This window comes from Miscanthus floridulus, chromosome 18 (assembly GCF_019320115.1).
Source record: "Miscanthus floridulus cultivar M001 chromosome 18, ASM1932011v1, whole genome shotgun sequence".
Classification (NCBI taxonomy): domain Eukaryota; kingdom Viridiplantae; phylum Streptophyta; class Magnoliopsida; order Poales; family Poaceae; genus Miscanthus; species Miscanthus floridulus.
The window spans coordinates 25,877,644-25,894,962 of NC_089597.1; the positions used below are offsets into that span (position 1 = coordinate 25,877,644).

The 17,319-nt window shown below is 48.1% G+C and overlaps 2 protein-coding genes and 1 non-coding gene across 4 annotated transcripts; all 3 read left to right on the forward strand.

Moving 5' to 3' along the window:
• Window positions 1-11,115: 11,115 nt before the first annotated feature.
• LOC136523529 (uncharacterized) lies at window positions 11,116-13,139 on the forward strand. Its single transcript, XM_066517185.1, has 4 exons — window positions 11,116-11,607; window positions 12,243-12,555; window positions 12,988-13,044; window positions 13,093-13,139. The coding sequence occupies exons 1-4, from the start codon at window positions 11,116-11,118 to the stop codon at window positions 13,137-13,139; spliced, it is 909 nt and encodes a 302-aa protein (XP_066373282.1).
• A 699-nt stretch (window positions 13,140-13,838) lies between these two features.
• On the forward strand, window positions 13,839-13,910 carry TRNAP-UGG (transfer RNA proline (anticodon UGG)). Its single transcript has one exon. It is a non-coding gene; the product is annotated as a tRNA-Pro (tRNA).
• A 69-nt stretch (window positions 13,911-13,979) lies between these two features.
• On the forward strand, window positions 13,980-16,691 carry LOC136521996 (jasmonate-induced oxygenase 4-like). Of its 2 annotated transcripts, XR_010775749.1 has the most exons (5): window positions 13,980-14,612; window positions 15,183-15,504; window positions 15,702-16,079; window positions 16,332-16,464; window positions 16,587-16,691. XR_010775749.1 is itself a non-coding variant. In XM_066515780.1 (3 exons), exons 1-3 carry the CDS (start codon window positions 14,146-14,148, stop codon window positions 15,948-15,950), a joined length of 1,038 nt encoding a protein of 345 aa, XP_066371877.1. In that variant the 5' UTR covers window positions 13,980-14,145; the 3' UTR covers window positions 15,951-16,091. The 2 variants fall into 2 exon arrangements, 1 of the variants encoding a protein (XP_066371877.1); XM_066515780.1 differs by lacking the exons at window positions 16,332-16,464; window positions 16,587-16,691 and having other exon boundaries at window positions 15,702-16,091.
• The last annotated feature ends 628 nt before the right edge of the window (window positions 16,692-17,319 follow it).

The window sequence follows — 17,319 nt, forward strand, 5'->3', positions numbered from 1 at the left end:
CTTGGTCCAGCATAGCTCATCCTGCTCCTTGCGCAACCAGGCCATCACCTCAGCGTCCCGGTCCGCCCTCTGCTGTAACACCGCAGACCTCTCCTCAGCCTTCAACTTGAGGTCCCGCTCCGTCTCTAGCTCTGCCAGAAGCTCGATGGCCTGCTCACTGGCCGCAGTGTCCTTCTAGAGTAGCTCGTCCTGCTCCTTTTGGATCATGGTGGACTCCTCCTCATCCACCTTCACCTTCATCGATAGGTCCTCGAACATCCCATGAATCTCCTCCACGTCCTGACGTGCCTCGGCCTCCCATTATAGGGCGGCAGCCAGCTATGCTCCCACATCTCCTCGCAGCCGGGCCTCCTCGGTGAGGTGGTCCCATTCCGCCTTTTGCTCATGGAGGAACCAGGACTTGTTCCGACTACGAGCAACAATATTCTGAAAAGTAGACCGGTATAAAAAACACGAAAACATAGAAATGCATGAAGAAAGAAGAAAACAAGGGAGAAGATCAAGCAGATACCCGGCCTCCCTCAAGGCATCCATCACCGTCGAGAGCCTGACATCAAGATTCTCCCGCTCCAAGCTCTCGGTAGCATCGTCAAGCGAAAAAAGAACCGACGCTGGGTCCTGGGCGGCCATCCACTGGACCGGCGGCTTGCCCTGTGCGGGGGAGCGGCTACCTCTCGACAACAGGGCCAAAGGTGGCTCCCTTCTGGTCCTCCCCACCGCTATCACGATGCCCGAAGACCCTCCGGCCATGTCCTCCTCCATTAGGCCCACCTCGGGCGCTGCGGCCTAGGCCACCGGTGGCGCGGATGGCACCGCTCCTTGGGCGCCGCCATGGAAACATCCGGTCCCGCCGGGCTTGCTACGATCATGAGCACCACTGCCTGGGTCTCCGGTGGCACGGACTGCGCTGCTCCCATGAACGCCATTGTGACTGCATCTGGATGCGCCTAACTCATCGGGGTTGGGGACCGCCCGTCCGCGTCCCTCTCCATCCTGCCCACATCGAACACCGTCGTTTGAGCCACCAGAGGCGCGGACTGCACTGGCCCCTCAAATGCCACCATGGCTACGTCTGGTGGCTCCTGGCTGGGCGCGGTCATGACCACATCTGCTAACGATACCGGACTCCCGATGGGTGGGATCACGCCCACCATGGAAGACGTCGCCTGCTCGACAACCACTGAGGGCGCAGGCGCTGCCAGACCGGCTGATGAGGCCACAGCGTCAGCGCCACTCCTGCCCAAAATAGGGGCGATGCCGGGCAGCACGGTCCATCCTACCTAGAGGGCAAGGCTCTTCTTGGGCGCCAGCCCTAGAGAGTGGCCCATCTGCAAGAATCTACACGAAGGTGAAGGGCATAAGGTCAAAACAGAAAAATAAAAAGGAGGAAAAAGGGGAATTAGTGGCTTACTCTAATGCCTTCGGATGGCGGGAACATTTTGGGGATGAACCCCCAGACCCTCCCGACTCATCTGGGCGGGCCCATTTCAAGCCTGCCCCCTGCTCCTAGGTAGGGGAGCTCATCTCCCTTATCTCTGAGGGCGCGGCAATGGAGCTGTCCCTCTCCGTCAATGCCTCGGGCAGGGCAGCGGCACTACCCGCCTCCATCATCTTGGGGGGCGTGGCAACATAGCCGCCTCCCTCCATCAACACCTCGAGGGCAGCGGTAGGTTCGCCTTCCCCCATCCACTGATCCTCCACCGGTATCCCATGCGAAGCGGCGGACTCTCCAGCTCCCACCGGCCCTGAGGACGGGCTAGAGGTTTGGCCCACCTCGGCCGACCTCACGGACTCGCTTCCCTCCATGTGGAACGGGAAGGGTCCCTGCATGGACGGGTGGGCACTTGTCAGCGTGTCCTCTCCCACCAGGACGTCCCAATCCACATCGGTAGCTACCTCATCATCACCGTCGTCATCATCGTCGTCATCGTCATCATCTTCACTACTGGTCTCCTCGATCTCGAGCTTGCTGCCTCCATATTGCCTTTTTCTTCATGAGCTCCCTCATCCTCTTGTCCCAACCGGCCATGGTGCCGTTCATTGCCATCTAGGTTGGGTCCTTTGGTAGTGGAGCCAGGCTATCTTTGAAGAACTATCTCCCCAGCTGGTCCCGCTATCCCGAGGTTAGCATCAGGAGGCCAGAAATTCAAATGAAAAGAAAAGCAAGGGGAAAGGAAACTTACAAATTCAACAAACCCCGATTCTGACCGCATTGGGGGATGCCCCGGCACTGGATACACGAAGTCAAGGATGGCGCCAACAGAGTCCTTCATGGGCTCCATCGCCTCCTTAATGCGCTGCACCACTTCAGAGGGATGAAGCGCTTCATCAGAAAGCACCATCCCTTCGAATGACGCTCCGGGCACCATCTGATACAGGGGAAGCGCGCACGCCATCAGCGGCGCAACCCTCCTCACGTGGTAGGCACCGATGATCCCCAATCCCTTCACACCCCCTCCTTCAGAGTTCGAAGGGCGGCAAGAAGGTCGTTAAGGTTCTTCTTTCCTTGCCCGTAACACCCCACCCCCACGACCCTGGGGTCTCCACGATGTAGCGCCCGGTGAAAGCTGGCAAGGGGGCGGTGGCGTCATTCTTGACAAAGAACCATTACGAATGCCACCCCTTATTGGAGGTGGACAGACGCATTAGCGGGTATGCTCCTGCCCGATTGCTACGGAGGTGAATGCCGGCGCACCCCACCAGCGCGTGCAGCTCTTGCTTCCTGGCCCACCTCTTCAGAAGATTGACGGCGAAGAGATACCGCCATAGGTCAAAGTGGGGACTGATCCCTAAGAACCCTTCGCACAGGGCGACGAACACCGCAATGTGCTGGATCCCATTAGGGGTAAGGTGTTGAAGCTCCACCTGGTAGTAGTCCATCAGTCCCCGAAGGAATTGATGGGCGGGCGTGGTGAATCCCAGCTCGTGGAAGTGGGCGAACGACACGACGTACCCTATGGGCGGCTCTAGTTCCTCCTCTTCACCAGGTAGCCGCCACTCCTAGGCGGCGGTCAATGGACAAAGGAGGCCTCGGCGGACGAGGCCCTCTAAGTGCTGAGGGGAGATATTAGATTTGTACCCCAGGTCCATTGCGACGGCGGGAGCAGCACGGGGAAGAAGGCAACAGCGAGTTTGACGGTGGGAGAAGCATGGGGAGAAGGCAGCGGCGAGTTTAACGGCAGGAGCGGTGTGTGTGTCGGAGGCTCTGGCGATTAACAGCGGAGGTTGGCGATGCGAAGGCAAAAAGGCGGAGTACGGAACCCTAGGGGTGGACCCTATGGTTTTATAGGGGTAACGGATGCGAGAAGCGCAACCATCCACCTCGATCTCCAGGCCTACCATGCGCACCGCCGCGTCACCTCGTGGGATATGTACCCACGATCCCAATCCTTTCCCACTAAAACCGAGCTGGACGATTCGCCTTCCCAAGCAGACTGGACTCCTTTCCCACAGATGGGACATGGGTCAGAACGCTTCTTCTCTAGCTCACATGGGCCTGGAACATCCAGGGATTGGCCCAACGGTCTCGACGACCAACCCAACAGAAGATAGGGCCCGTAAGCAACCGGAACCCTAGGTACACGAGCATCAACTGGGCCTAGATCCGAAGTCAAGCCCTAGCCAGGTTAACCCTAGACAAAATCCCTACAAATGGGACACCTGGGTTCCCTTAAAGCTTCCCAGTTGACGAAACCAAACCTCATAGCCTTACCCGCGAAGGGTCCGAAGCACCCCCTAGGCGATTCTGCCCAAATCACCCAGGGGCTCAGGGCCTACACCCATCGGGTGCACTCGCGTGCACCCTCTAGCAAATCAAAATACCCCCAAGCGATTCTGCTCGAATCACCCTAGGGGCTCAGGGGCTACTGTCGGGGACCTAATACCGGGGTACCCAATGAGGTGGGAACGATAAACCATCGAACGATTGACACTCCTGATCAGACAAGAACGTTATTGCGTCTCTTGTCCGAAACGACAGGAGACTGGTTCCACCTTGCCCAACCCCTGAGGGTCAGACTCTGCCTCGCCTGACCCTCGAGGGCTGGACTCTACCTTGCCCGAGCCCCAAGGGCTAGACTCTGCCTCACCCGACCCCCAAGGGCTGGACTCCGCCTCGCCCGACCCCCGAGGGCTAGGCTCCGCCTCACCCTACAAGTACACCCTGTTCCATCATCAGGATGAGCATGAGGTACGACATGACACTCGAGTCAAACACAGCACCAAGGACCATGCCCTACGCCGCGGTAGGAAAAGTACTGCCAAGGAACGACGAGATAGGTGCTTTAGACCATTCTGGCATTGCAGAGTCTGAACAGTATTATAGGCGCCGCCTTCAATCCTCAGACATGGAACCCGACATAGACATACAACAACCACTACGGTCCAGGAAGAGACTCACGCCCTCTACAATGATGGATGTGTTGTCACCACGCTGTGGTCCCAAAGGAGCAGCGCCCGCTCCACGGCCCCTCGGGCCCACCAGATCGGAGCACTCGCTTCAGCCTTCGAACGCCCTCTCCAATGGGAAGGCCTTGCCCACAGCGCTACTTCAGACTCTGACCCCACGTCCCTTAGATCGGGACTTGTAGGAACCAGAAGGCATGCGGAACAAGGCTGGGCAAGGCTCATAAGTCAAAACCACTGTACCAGAGTCCATACCCTGCGCGGAGCAGTACTGTGTAGCTATCCTAACATTCTACAATGGCATCGATAGTGTTGTAGGTGCCTACCATTATCTGGTATCCACCGGTATGGACAACAAGGCTTGGTAGACGTGAACAACAAGGCTCGGTAGCATACACACCCTTTCCCTCTCACTTGTAAAGCTGTCCTCTTCATCTATAAAAGGGGATGTGCTTCCTCCAACAAAGGGACCGACTCTTGATAGATAAGTTGAACACACACGACACGACAGACACAGCTGAGCAGCGACCAAGCTCTTGGCAACCTTTTCGATCATTCCATCAGAGAGTTAGGACTCGTCCCTCTCTCGACTATTTTGTACCCCCTACTGCGAACCATTTTTTGTACTAATAACACGAGCAGCAGCAGCAAACTGGACGTAGGGACATTCTGTCTGAACCAGTATAATCCTCATGTCCTTTAGTGCACCATCCGGGCCTAACGCGCAATAATAACAAATTTACTAACCGGTGTTTGTTCGAAACACCGACAATTACACAATTGTAATCACCAACAACGTAATTTGCAGCTACTGTGTACTACAATTTTAGTTCTCAGCATATGTAATTGTAGTTCTGGGCATAATTTAATTTAAGATTGTAACATCTTGTTCATTAAACAAATTACATAAATTAATTGGCCATTGAATTTGATTGCATCCCTCCTTCTGATTGATAAATTTCGCTTTCCATCTATTGATCATCTTTGATTACCATGTCCTTAGTGTTTTGTTGCTTGGTGATCAATGCTACCATTTGATGTTTCCTTCCTCTTCTTTCTTTTTGGCTTCATCGGAGAGCCTACAAAACATTATTAGTTCACATAAATAAGAATTTTTGTATTTGGATTCAAATTCTATTTGTATGTACTGAAATTCTATTTGTATGTCCTGAATTTTTTTACCTGCACTGTCTGTGTCATTTGTTTTCTTCTTTTTCTTCTTTTCTGCTTCCACCATCTTCTTCTTTATTTCTTCTATATGTGTCTTCATTCGGACAGGTTTAGGTGGCCTTCCCTTTCTCTGAATTCTTTTTGAATCGTCTATTTTAGTCTGTGGATCTCCAGTTTCTACTGCTATAGTTTCTGCTTTATTTCCTTGCTGATCATTTTGTGCTTCATCTGTCTGCTAAGCAGATAACATTCTATCTAAATTGATTTTTATCTTATCGAATTTTGTCATAAGGTATTCCATGCATTCCTCATTTTTTTATTCTTTTGAGTTCAGTATTGTTGACTTCCCGGATAATATGTTGAATCTCACTAATGAGCTTATTTCAACTGTTTCATCTTCTTGTCTTTCAACATGTACCTTCATATCCTTTTTTCTCCATCCGTGTAAGAAGTATTTGTCTGGAATTATACTGATTTCCTTTTCAATGACTATTTTTAGGATATGAGAGCAGAGTATCCCATTTTTTGCTGAATTTTGCACATATACAGGTAAATTCTTCTTCGCCTTTTGTTAGGTCAGTGTTTACTATATATCTCCTGAACTTATGAACCTCCTGAATCTAGATATTTTTTTGCCACATCTGAAATGTTTTTTCCATCTTCGGTTTCCCTATAGTTTAGCCTTGATGTTGCCTTTAGTTGTAGCTAAAACTTTTTGAATATATTTCTGTTGTATATCTGTTGTGCCTGCTGCTCTATTTTGTAGCCGAATATAAATTCCTTTGGCCTTTTCTGCTTGCTATAGCTGTCCTCTAGCCTTTCTGCTCGATTTATGGTATCAACAATCCGATTGTACTCTTTCAGAAAGCTAATGATACTATAGGTTGGCCCTACATTGTCTTTGAACATAGCATTTGTTGCCTCGCTCCTGGATGTGGTCTGTATGAAAGAGAAGAAGTCATTTTTGTAGTAGACCGAGATAAACCTTTTCCTCATTTCCCACATTTTAGAAAAGTAGTAATTCCCTTGAAGGTTTCTTTTCTCAATCATTCTCTTCCAAAGTCGCTCAAATTCTTCCACTGTTAGACTATTGTTCACTATATCTTCGAAGTCTTCATATAGTCCTTCGTTTACTGCAAAGACCTTGACATTCTTATTGTAGCATTTGGTCTTTATGTGGAATAAGCAATTTCTGTGCTTTGTGTTTATGAAGACTTGCTCTATTGCTGATTTCATTGCTATGTCTTGGTCTATTATGATCGTTTGAGGGTACTATCCTCCCATTGCTTCAAAGAAAGTTTAAAATACCCACTTAAAAGTGTCAACTGTCTCATCATGCAGGAAAGCGCATCCGAAAAGGCAACTTTGCCCATGTCCTGTGATTCCAACAAATGGTGCAAAAGGTAAGTTGAATCAGTTGGTCATATATGTTGTGTCAAAACTTACACATTCTTCATAATCTGCATAATGTTTCATAGAAGAACAGTCTGTCCAGAACAAGTTTCTCACTCTCTTGTCCTCATCTAAACCAAACTTGTAAAAGAAAGACGGATCCTCAGTTTGTTTGTTTCTGAAATAATCCAGTACTTGTGTCATATCTAATTATTTAACTTCTCAATTCAGCTTTGTCCTATAGTTGCTGATATCTTTCTTTTTCATTGGTAGAGCTGTAAGTCCTTTCTAGTCAGGATATTGTTATCGTTCAGAGTCTTGATAAGTCCTTTTCCCATTTCAGTCATATACTTGTGACTAGAAAATAGCTGATCACTGTCTCCAGGGCATAGCTCATGATTATGCTCCAAATCAAGAGTTTTAATCTTTCATACACCTCCTTCTTCTTTCACCATCATAACACAAGGACAATCTGACTTCTGTTGAATATTTGTTTTCCTTCTCCTTACCGGTTTCTTTTCAATATCCTTGTCTACTTCAGCTTCTTCTTGCTCTAAAGACTTTGTTTCCTTTTCTTTTCCTTGATGATTGCATTTCATTGTCATTTTGACTACCTCATTATTTCTCTTCTTACTTTGAGTTCTCGTCGTATTTGTTATGGCAACTTCAAATCTGGCTAGGAACGCATATAAGTTGAAGAAATGGTGAGCATCATCCCTAGTCTTAAATTCCATCGATAGCTGTGGGGTGTACTTGCTGTTGATTGGTGCATTGTTGCCTTCAGATGCTGCAACCTGCTCAATTTTTATGAATTATTCAATCTCTTCCTCCGTTAGTTCCTGGCTACCATTTACATGCTCATTATCATCTGTTATAGCTGATGTAATATCTGAACTTGTTGGTTTTGTTGCTACGATCCTCAAGTCATTTTCTCCCATTGTTGGTTGATCATCTTGATTTTTATGCTGCACGTGTAAATATATTAGCAGCAGTCTTAGTTTCTAAGTAATGTCATTTATAATACAAATATTTTTTCAGTGTGGACTAAAATAGTTGAAGAGATTATTTTTTATGTACCTCATCAATGTCCATGTTATTGAATACATCAGTTTGCCAATGGTATTGTTGAATTTTATATCTATCATCATAAGCTATGCTTGTCGTTGCTCCATCATCGTCAGCGACGATTGCCATTTCTCCATCCCGTTTTTGTAAAGATAAGTTTTACTTTGATGCCAGTATATATTTGTATTGGTTATAAATATAATCAAATTGGCTTAGTTATCTGTATCTACCTCATATGACATTCTTGACTCTGATATTGACCAGTCAGTTTATGGTCCAAAGATTCCATCTAGATCTTCAAGGCTCATATTATGTTTTATTTGTTTGATAATGAGAATGGTTACCATTTATAATATAACACAACTAGTTTGACAAGCATATATAATATAGTTTTATCTCATTCCTATCATTTCCAAGTATCATCTTTGTTAATGATCCTTGCATCTCTTTATGTTGTTGCACAGTTTATAATGAAGCATTGAAATTACAGTCTTATTATGCTGAATTTACATTGCACATATGTGTGTAATTTGCATATGTCTGAATTGTAATTTTTGGATACTGATATTTATAAATTTTAGTCTGATTATCCTCTGGAGAGTTCATCATCTGTTCCAGCATAAGTTTAGTGTAGCCTCCCTGTATTGAAATATATTTTAGTCCAAAAACAACTTTTTTATCTTGGCTTTCCTAGGAGTAAGCAATGATTTTGCTCATATTTTTGTATCTGTAGAAACGGTCGGTGGAACAATTTGTGTCTCCAAATACTTGATATGGAGCTGACTGCACTGCCTTCATTGCTTCTGTACCATGTGAGTTCATTGATGTTGGATAATCATCAACTCTGTTTGTTGTCATATACATACTATTATGTTTCATAAAAAAAGAGCACCTGAGTACTTATTTTGCTTTTTATTATATCTTTTTAATTTTTCATTACATCTATGAAATGTGTTTTTACCTTAAGTAATTGATCAAACTGGACTGGTGCTTGTATCAAATGTATTAGGGAACCAAATGAATGATGTAGCAAAATGTAGACTTCAGTAGTTGACATATTTTCATTATTTATGACTGCATTTTAAATTAGGAGTTATTTTACCTCATATATGTCTTTGGTGTTGACATCATTATTGTTGTATCCTTGTACTTTCTCTGAATTCTGAATCTGATATTGTGGCTCTGACATTTGTTCCTGTCTTGTATCTCTTCCTTTGTTCTTATTCTGTTAAAATATCTAAAATTATGTAAGATGTAATCTGCTGCTCATACAATCACCTATAAATAGTTAGAATCAGGACCGTTTTAATTAGGGCTGTTAAAATATTGACTAGGGCTGTTGTAAGTAGTTAGAATCAGCTATAAATAGAAAGCATAGTTTGCCACATTCAGAGTTCACAGCTGCTTCTTGCAGCTCATTGTAGTGTGTTTGAGCTGTTCTCAACCCCTTGGTTGCAACATCCAAAGATGCTTATTTAATCAGTATAATTGCATTAGCAGCAAATATCAGTTGCACTATTTGAAATGTGCAATTTGTTTTTTCGTATTCTGTATTTTTTTTTCCTGAGTTCCTTAATTTGTGAATCTGTAATTCTAATTTCTGAATTTGGTTGCAGCAAATACTAGCGGTCTTGAATTATATCTTCATGAGGAAGTCGGTGTGCTTACCTTGGCTATTGAGGTTAGTTGTTTTCCTTCAATTTGTTGGTTGCTTGCCCCTTTTCTCTGCTCTGCTTGTCCTCACGCAGAGGAGATCTTCATCTTTGATCTGCTGGTTATTTTCTCCTTTCTCCTGCTCTGCGGGGGGATCTGATCTGCATGCAGAGCAGTGCTCTGCTTGCCCCCACACAGAGATCTGATCTCCACGCAGAGCAGATGCTTCTTTCTGTTTGCTCTGCTTGTTTCCCAAGTATATCGATTGCTGTTTTAGGCTTATGTGCTGGTACATCTTTAGTGGGCCTCTCTGTCTATTTGGCTCTGGGTTGACTTGCTCTTTACTTGGACAGAAGACAACCACAAAAACTTTGACAGAAGACAACACCAAAAGACAAAAACAACAGAGTCATGGGTCTTGTTTGCCTGATGGAATTTGTGTGTTACATTCTCCTAAAACACATGTTTTTTTCTTGTGTTTGAATTCATGTGTTTCCTAGGTATCCAACAACCATGTGCTAGTTAGTCCAAAAACACATGGTTTTTTATGTTGGAATCTGTGTGCTTTACTTGCAGCCAACCATCATGGTTGACTTGTGCTAAAACACACGTCTGTAGAGTAGACAAACTCAAAAAAAAACATCAAATGTTACAGTCAATTTTTTCTGAACTTAGCTTTTAGTCATGAACTGAAAGCTGAAAGCCACTTTGTGGTGACGCCCAGCGAGGAACTTAGTTAACTTACTGCGACGGCAGCATTTGGCCGAGGACAACGAAGGGCAACCGAACTCATCTAAAACTGTGGCCTCGTCCATAGCTATGCGCGGATGCCCTGGCGCCGCTGGCGATGGCCGCCGGACGCCGGAGTGGTGGATAGTGGATACCACGCTCGCCAAGCGAGGTTCCAGGATGGAACGGATGCGGCGAGTGGTGCTTGTGCCGGCAGAGGCCCTGCCACGGTTGCCACCCTGCGCCGAGCGGCGCGGCTGCGGCTGCGGCTGCGCGCGTGCGTTCCACGGTTCCGGAGTTTGTGTCGTACACATTTGTGGACCCCACGTGCCAGTGGGCAGGCGATTGGTCAAACTCACCGATCCAGCCCCATCTGTCAGTGGCAATGGAGACAGCGAACAATCGACCTCCGCTTGCGTTGCGAGTTGCGACTCAACGTGAAGCATTGCATCGGCTGCTCGCCTTGAAATTCCCCGGCCCGCCCCACCTCGGCGCCCAAACGTAACCGTCCCCCAACGAACTTGCTCTGCTCTCTCTTCCCCCTCACAACAGCGCCAATAAAACCCACTCCCTCGCCGCCGTCCGCCACCCCGCCCCCGTCCCCGCAGCCGAAGAAGCACCAGAGCCAAGAAACCGAATCGCTACTCGCTAGCCGCCGGACGTCCGCCGCACGCCTCCGCGACACCACCACCGGCGGCGGCGATGGAGCAGTTCCCCGACGGGGCACACGTGCGGCTGCGGAGCCGCGTGCACGGAGGGTACCTCCACGCCGACGAGGACGGGATGGGGGTGTCCCTGCGCCGCTGGCGCCGCAGGACGATGAACGCGGCGTGGACGGTGCACCGCATCCTGCAGGACGGCTCCACCAGCGTGCTCCTCCACAGCGCCGCCTACGGCCGCTACCTCGCCGCCACGCAGGACCCGGCGCCGCCGGGCCACATCGGCCTCCGCGTCGACATGGGCGACTACGACCAGGACGTGGACCCCATCCTGTGGAAGGTCGTCGGCACCGGGGACGCCGGCTACGTCCTCCTGCGCCACGTCTCCAACCGTCTCCTCCGCGCCAACGGCAGGTACCGCCTCTGGCTCAGCGGCGTCTCCGTCGACGACGTCGACAACCAGAGCACGATGATGCATTGGAAGGTCGAGACCATCCCCACGAGCCCCAATCCGCCAGCACTTGCGCGGACTCTGGTGAGCTCGCCCGTCCCGAGACCCCTATTGCCTTGCACCCCTCGCCTCGGCTTCTCGCATTGGTTTGGGCGGGAGCAGGGTTCTTGGATGGAACCTACAATTCCGATTTGTGGAACCTGTACTTGAACTCTTGAAGAACCAGCGCTGGATGTTTCTTTGCTTGCGTCGATTTTTCCAAGAACTGCCAAATGGGATTATTGCTTTTCTGCAGTCCTGGATCAATTCTGTGCCAAGATTACCAATTCTCTCGCTCAAAAATTGGAATCGTGTTCCTGTAGGTCCAGCTCCTAGGGAGCCGTAGAGTTCTGGTTTCTTGAATCCTTGCACCCCCTGCATTTGGAGCCCAGGGAGGAGGAGTTTTTGGTCCTATTCGCCTTCCCATTTGTTTCAGTAGTCACTTTAGGAGCTGATCCTTAGAATTTGGCTGTCTGTAGTATGTTGATCTCTCAGATTAAGATTTGCTTCATCTGTATATCTGAATCATTTTCAGCTATTTGGTCATTTCTTGCTAGATCATGGTTAAAGCTGATTGCCTGCGTCTGAACATCTTGTCCCCATTACAATGTGCACTATTCAGAACTAGTGTTGTCTACTTGTCCTGGTTTCCTAAACACGAGCGTGTTCCATGGTAACAGAACAACCGACGCAGCTTCCGCGGCCTGTTCCTCCCGCACGAGGAGCCCGTGCAGCTGCAGCGGACGATACGGTTCGTGCGGGCGGACAACTACGGGAACTTCCCGGACAACTGGGGCACGTTCCAGTTCATAGGCCGCTCCGTGTTCGAGCTGAGAGGGGAGGTGGCGCGCCGCACGGGCAATGCGTTCTTGTTCTTCCGCATCCTGATGTGCGTCCAGGGCGGCCGCTACGGGCGGCTGACCCCGCTGCTCATCGACCTGCCTCGCAACGAGGAGACCATGGACATCATCGTCCTCATCATCGGGACACAGGGTGAGTGATCTTTGCATTTTCCAGTGATCGTATGGTGGGTTGGTGACAGATGTTCAGTATATCGTGCTGATGTGGTACAAACCATAGCTTGGGTTTGGGTAATGTGTAGCATAGCTCACAGTAACTCTACAGGTTTAATAAAATAGCAGCTGCATTCAGTATCATTTTCTTAGTATTTATTATTTTACATCCAAGAATCGAGTTATGCTTACTTGAAGAAATTCTATGCTTTCTTTGGATTGCATTAATCTGAAAATGCTGTACATTGGAAGAAAATTTTGAACGAAAATAGTATCAGGTCTGTAGTAAACTTGCATTTACAGTTCCTAGTGGGTCTGCAGTCCTTTCCACAGTTGCTAAAATGGTACAGATATAAATTTAATTTTGGACAATACTTGGTTTCCTGAAAGTTTCAGCTGTTTTACTTGGCAGACAATAAGATTACTGAAAGTGAACTGCTGCAAAAGTTGATTACCTATGCTATGCTGTGTAACTGCCTTATTTTCTTAATTCTTACTTGTTCCCTTGTGAATTCAGTTGTTCAGGAATTGCGGTTCCCGGTGGTAAACCCAAGAGGTGTATGAGGGCAGGACTCCTGACAACCCCTTCACAGTTCATCTCTTCAGAATTCAAAAGTGCTGCTGCTCCCGAAACACCGACATGAGAATTGGCTTTCTTTTCATTCGTGTTCAGATAGTTTCAGAGAAGTCAGCAGCTCTGCTGTTTTCGGTACTTAGGTTTGATGCATTCTTCTGACGGGAAGCAGTTTGTACTGGTCTTTCAGCTTCAGAACTTGCAACTTGCTGAATGGTTTTTGCACAGTGACATCGGTTGTCTAATCACCAGCTTCATCCATATGGGGTGATATGTGATAACAAAAACGGATGATGCTGTGTTACTTTGTACCTTGACCCTGATACTGATAGATCAAATATAACAGTAAATGTATGCTGATCTTAGATTTCAGCTAGGGACTGAAAATCATGGTTACAATCTGTTTCTGCTATTCTGCTGAAGCCTGAAGCTCTACCTCTGCGCATAACCATGTCAATTTCAACCATGACCTGAAAATTGCATCACTTGTGTGTTGATTGCTGAAGCTCTCCACGTGACACTTTCAACTTACTGCTCCTTGATGTATTTCCAGAAAATGATTTGAAAACTATGCAACAGCCTATCTAGACAGCACGCATGAAAGCCAAATGCCTATCAGTATAAGATAGTTTCTTTAGATTCCACATTCATCATTTATATAAAATATAATTCAACTTTTAACCATATCAGGGCGTTTGGTCTAGTGGTATGATTCTCGCTTTGGGTGCGAGAGGTCGCGAGTTCGATTCTCGCAACGCCCCTCTTTTTAAATTCATATGTTTGCCTAGCCTTTTTACTTGAAAACTCGCTTAATACAACTAGATGCCGTATGTACTCGGATAACTGCGTTTTTACCACTCGCCACAACATCGCCTGAGTTTTCCTTCGCCGCCGCTCCGATGGAAACCGCCGCGCCGGCGCGCGTCCAAGCCCTCGCTTAGACCGTTTTTACCACTCGCCACAACATCGCCTGAATTTTCCTTCGCCGCCGCTCCGATGGAAACCGCCGCGCCGGCGCGCGTCCAAGCCCTCGCTGAGACGGGCGTGTCCCGCCTCCCGGCGCAGTACATCCAGCCGCCTGAGAACCGCCCGACCCCCTCGCCCTCCCCCGTTACCGCCGCGCTCTCCGTGCCGGTCGTCGACCTCTCGTCCTCCACCGCCGCCGACGACGTCCGCGCCACGTGCGCGGACTGGGGCGCCTTCCACGTGGTGGGCCACGGCCTGCCAGGGGAGCTCCTCGACGCGGTGCGTGAGGCCGGGCTCACCTTCTTCCGTGCGCCCATGGGGGACAAGCTCCGGTTCGCCTGCGACCCGGCCAGGGGCGCCGCCGCGGAAGGGTACGGCAGCCGCATGCTCGCTAACGACGACTCCGTGCCCGACTGGCGCGATTACTTCGACCACCACACGCTCCCGGAGTCCCGCCGTGATCCCGCCCACTGGCCCGACTTCGTCCCCGGTTACAGGTGATTCATGGGAATCCTGCCTGTCTATTCAGCTCATCTCTGGATGAGTCACGAATTGCTACGAGTACAAGTCTGTTCATGAAAAAATCATACAGGAATGAGAGGGTAGAGTTGATAAGCATAATACATGTAGGAAATTTATGCTCAGATGTGGAGACAAGTAGAAAGTGGTTTGGGGGAGCATTGAGCTGTCTTCATTTTGTCTCTGTCGAGAGGTTGAGATTCAGGTCATGGCACAGCCTAGAAGACCAATTGACCAAGACTTGCTAAAGCACAAAGGATGTTTAATTTTCTGATTTTAATTTTTGAACTTCTACCCAAATATAGCCGCTTTGGGGTGACACCGTTGCATTGGTTTCTTTGATAGCATACTGGATAGTGCTGACTGCTGAGTATGATATCAGAGTCTGGAGAATCTAACTGTATTTTCCTGCACCATTATATTTAAAATCTATGAGTGATCATCTTACTAAGAATAAAATATTTAAGCATCCTGTTTCCATTGCTGTCCATATTCAGCATGTTACTTTTGTCTATAACACATGAGATAACACCATGTACTCTTTACAGGGATACTATTGCAAAATACAGCAACAGCATGAAGGATCTTGCTCAAAAATTGCTGTGCATCATCTCAGAAAATCTGAACCTACCACCATCTTATATACAAGAGGCGGTTGGAGAAGTTTACCAGAATATTACTATTAGCTACTATTCTCCTTGTCCACAACCTGATCTTGCTCTTGGGTTACAATCTCATTCTGATATGGGCACAATAACACTTCTGATACAAGATGATGTTGGTGGGCTCGAGGTATTGAAGGATGGAATGTGGATACCTGTGCCTGCTTTGCATGATGGCATCCTTATGATTCTGGCTGATCAGACAGAGGTAATGTACCTTAATCTGCTATGCCATCAATTTTTGCTTTAGTGCTCTGCCCTTTTTTTATGACCTATGGTGATGCCCCTCCACCTTTAATGTGCACTTTTGCAGAGGATTGTGACCAAAGTATTGTATGAATATTTTTCTTTATGTAGAATCTTGTTCCCGTAATCATTGTACTCATGTTTTTTACCCTTCTCTAGATCATCACCAATGGAAGATACAAGAGTTCAGTTCATCGAGCTGTTGTCAATGCTGAGCGTGCCCGCTTATCAGTAGCAACATTTTATGATCCATCAAAATCAAGTAAAATATGCACTGCCCCACAGCTTGTGAGCAAGGATGAGCCACAAAAGTATGGGGATGTAATTTATGGTGACTATGTCTCATCTTGGTATAGCAAAGGTCCAGAGGGCAAGCGAAACATTGACGCCCTCCTGATTCAGAAGTAGAGCCATAGGTGCCTTAAAACAGGATTGGGCCACTCATCTGTGTTCTAATGCATGTCCAACATATCAGTTTCCAACCTTAATCAATGAAGATAAGGAAACAAATTTGTATACTGGATGCAGTGCAATAAAGTACTTTTTCATTGCCAATCTTGACATTTTTTTTTGTCTTTCACATTGTCTTGTGTTTTTTTTTTGTTTAGTTTCTCAAAAAATCCTTGGTATTGATTCTAAAAAAAAAATCCTTGGTATTGGTGTCCGGGAAATACCTGATCATGGTCTTAAGGACAACCTTTTCTAGGTTGTAACCTTGTATGTGTAGTTGATTTTGTCCCCAGTTAAAAAGATGAATTGTTAATCTTAGGTCCCCAGCATCTATTGCAGGTTCTTTACTGCTCATCCGTTGAGGTCGATTGGGCATGCAGCATTAGCAGACAGTGGTGCAAAGCAGGTTTGAAGCAGCCAGCCAGCTCGACAGTGAAGCTCCTAGCTCTATCACCTGGTTGCATCACCATTGGTACGGCTACTATTCTGCTTATTACTGCCTCCCTAATTTGTGCCTTTCTCCATGTGGGGATCTTTTGTTCTCTCTATCCTTTCGATCAAAATCACTCTTGACAGAGAGTTCACATAGCGCAGGATGCGTTTGATCAGCGCACGGTGCGGCTCTCGGGGAGCGTGCATGAAGAGACACACCTGCTGGACAGCATAAGCCAGTTCAGGACGAGTCAGAGTGTAGTACTGGAGCGCCCCAGCCAGGCTCCTATACTCGGAGGCGTCCTTCTCTGACAGGAGTTCCCCGTTATGTGCGGAGAGCTTGGCCTGAGTGTCAACAGGTGTCGCCGTAGGATGACACTCAGCCATGCCCGCACGCTGAAGGAGATCGACGGCGTACTGGCGCTGAGACAGGAATAGGCCGTCGGAGGAGCGTGTGACGGCGATGCCGAGGAAGTGATGAAGCTTGCCAAGATCCGTCATGGCGAATTCAGAGCTCAGCTGGGCCGTGATGCACTGAAGGAGAGCTGTGGATGAGGCGGTGAGGACGATGTCGTCGACGTACAGCAGTAGGTAGGCGAGGTGCGTCCCCTCTTGGAGAACAAAGAGGGACGCGTCGGAGGCGGAGGCGACAAAGCCGAGCTGCCGGACGAAGGTGGAGAAGCGCTGGTGCCAGGCCCGCGGAGCCTGCTTCAGTCCGTACAAGGACTTCTGCAGGAGGCAGACGCTGTCGGGGGCGCCAGGGTCGACGAAGCCTGGTGGCTGCTGGCAGTAGACAGTCTCCTCGAGATGACCGTGAAGGAAAGCATTCTTCACGTCCAACTGGTGGATCGGCCAGGCGCGAGATGCGGCGATGCTGAGGACGGTCCGAATGGTG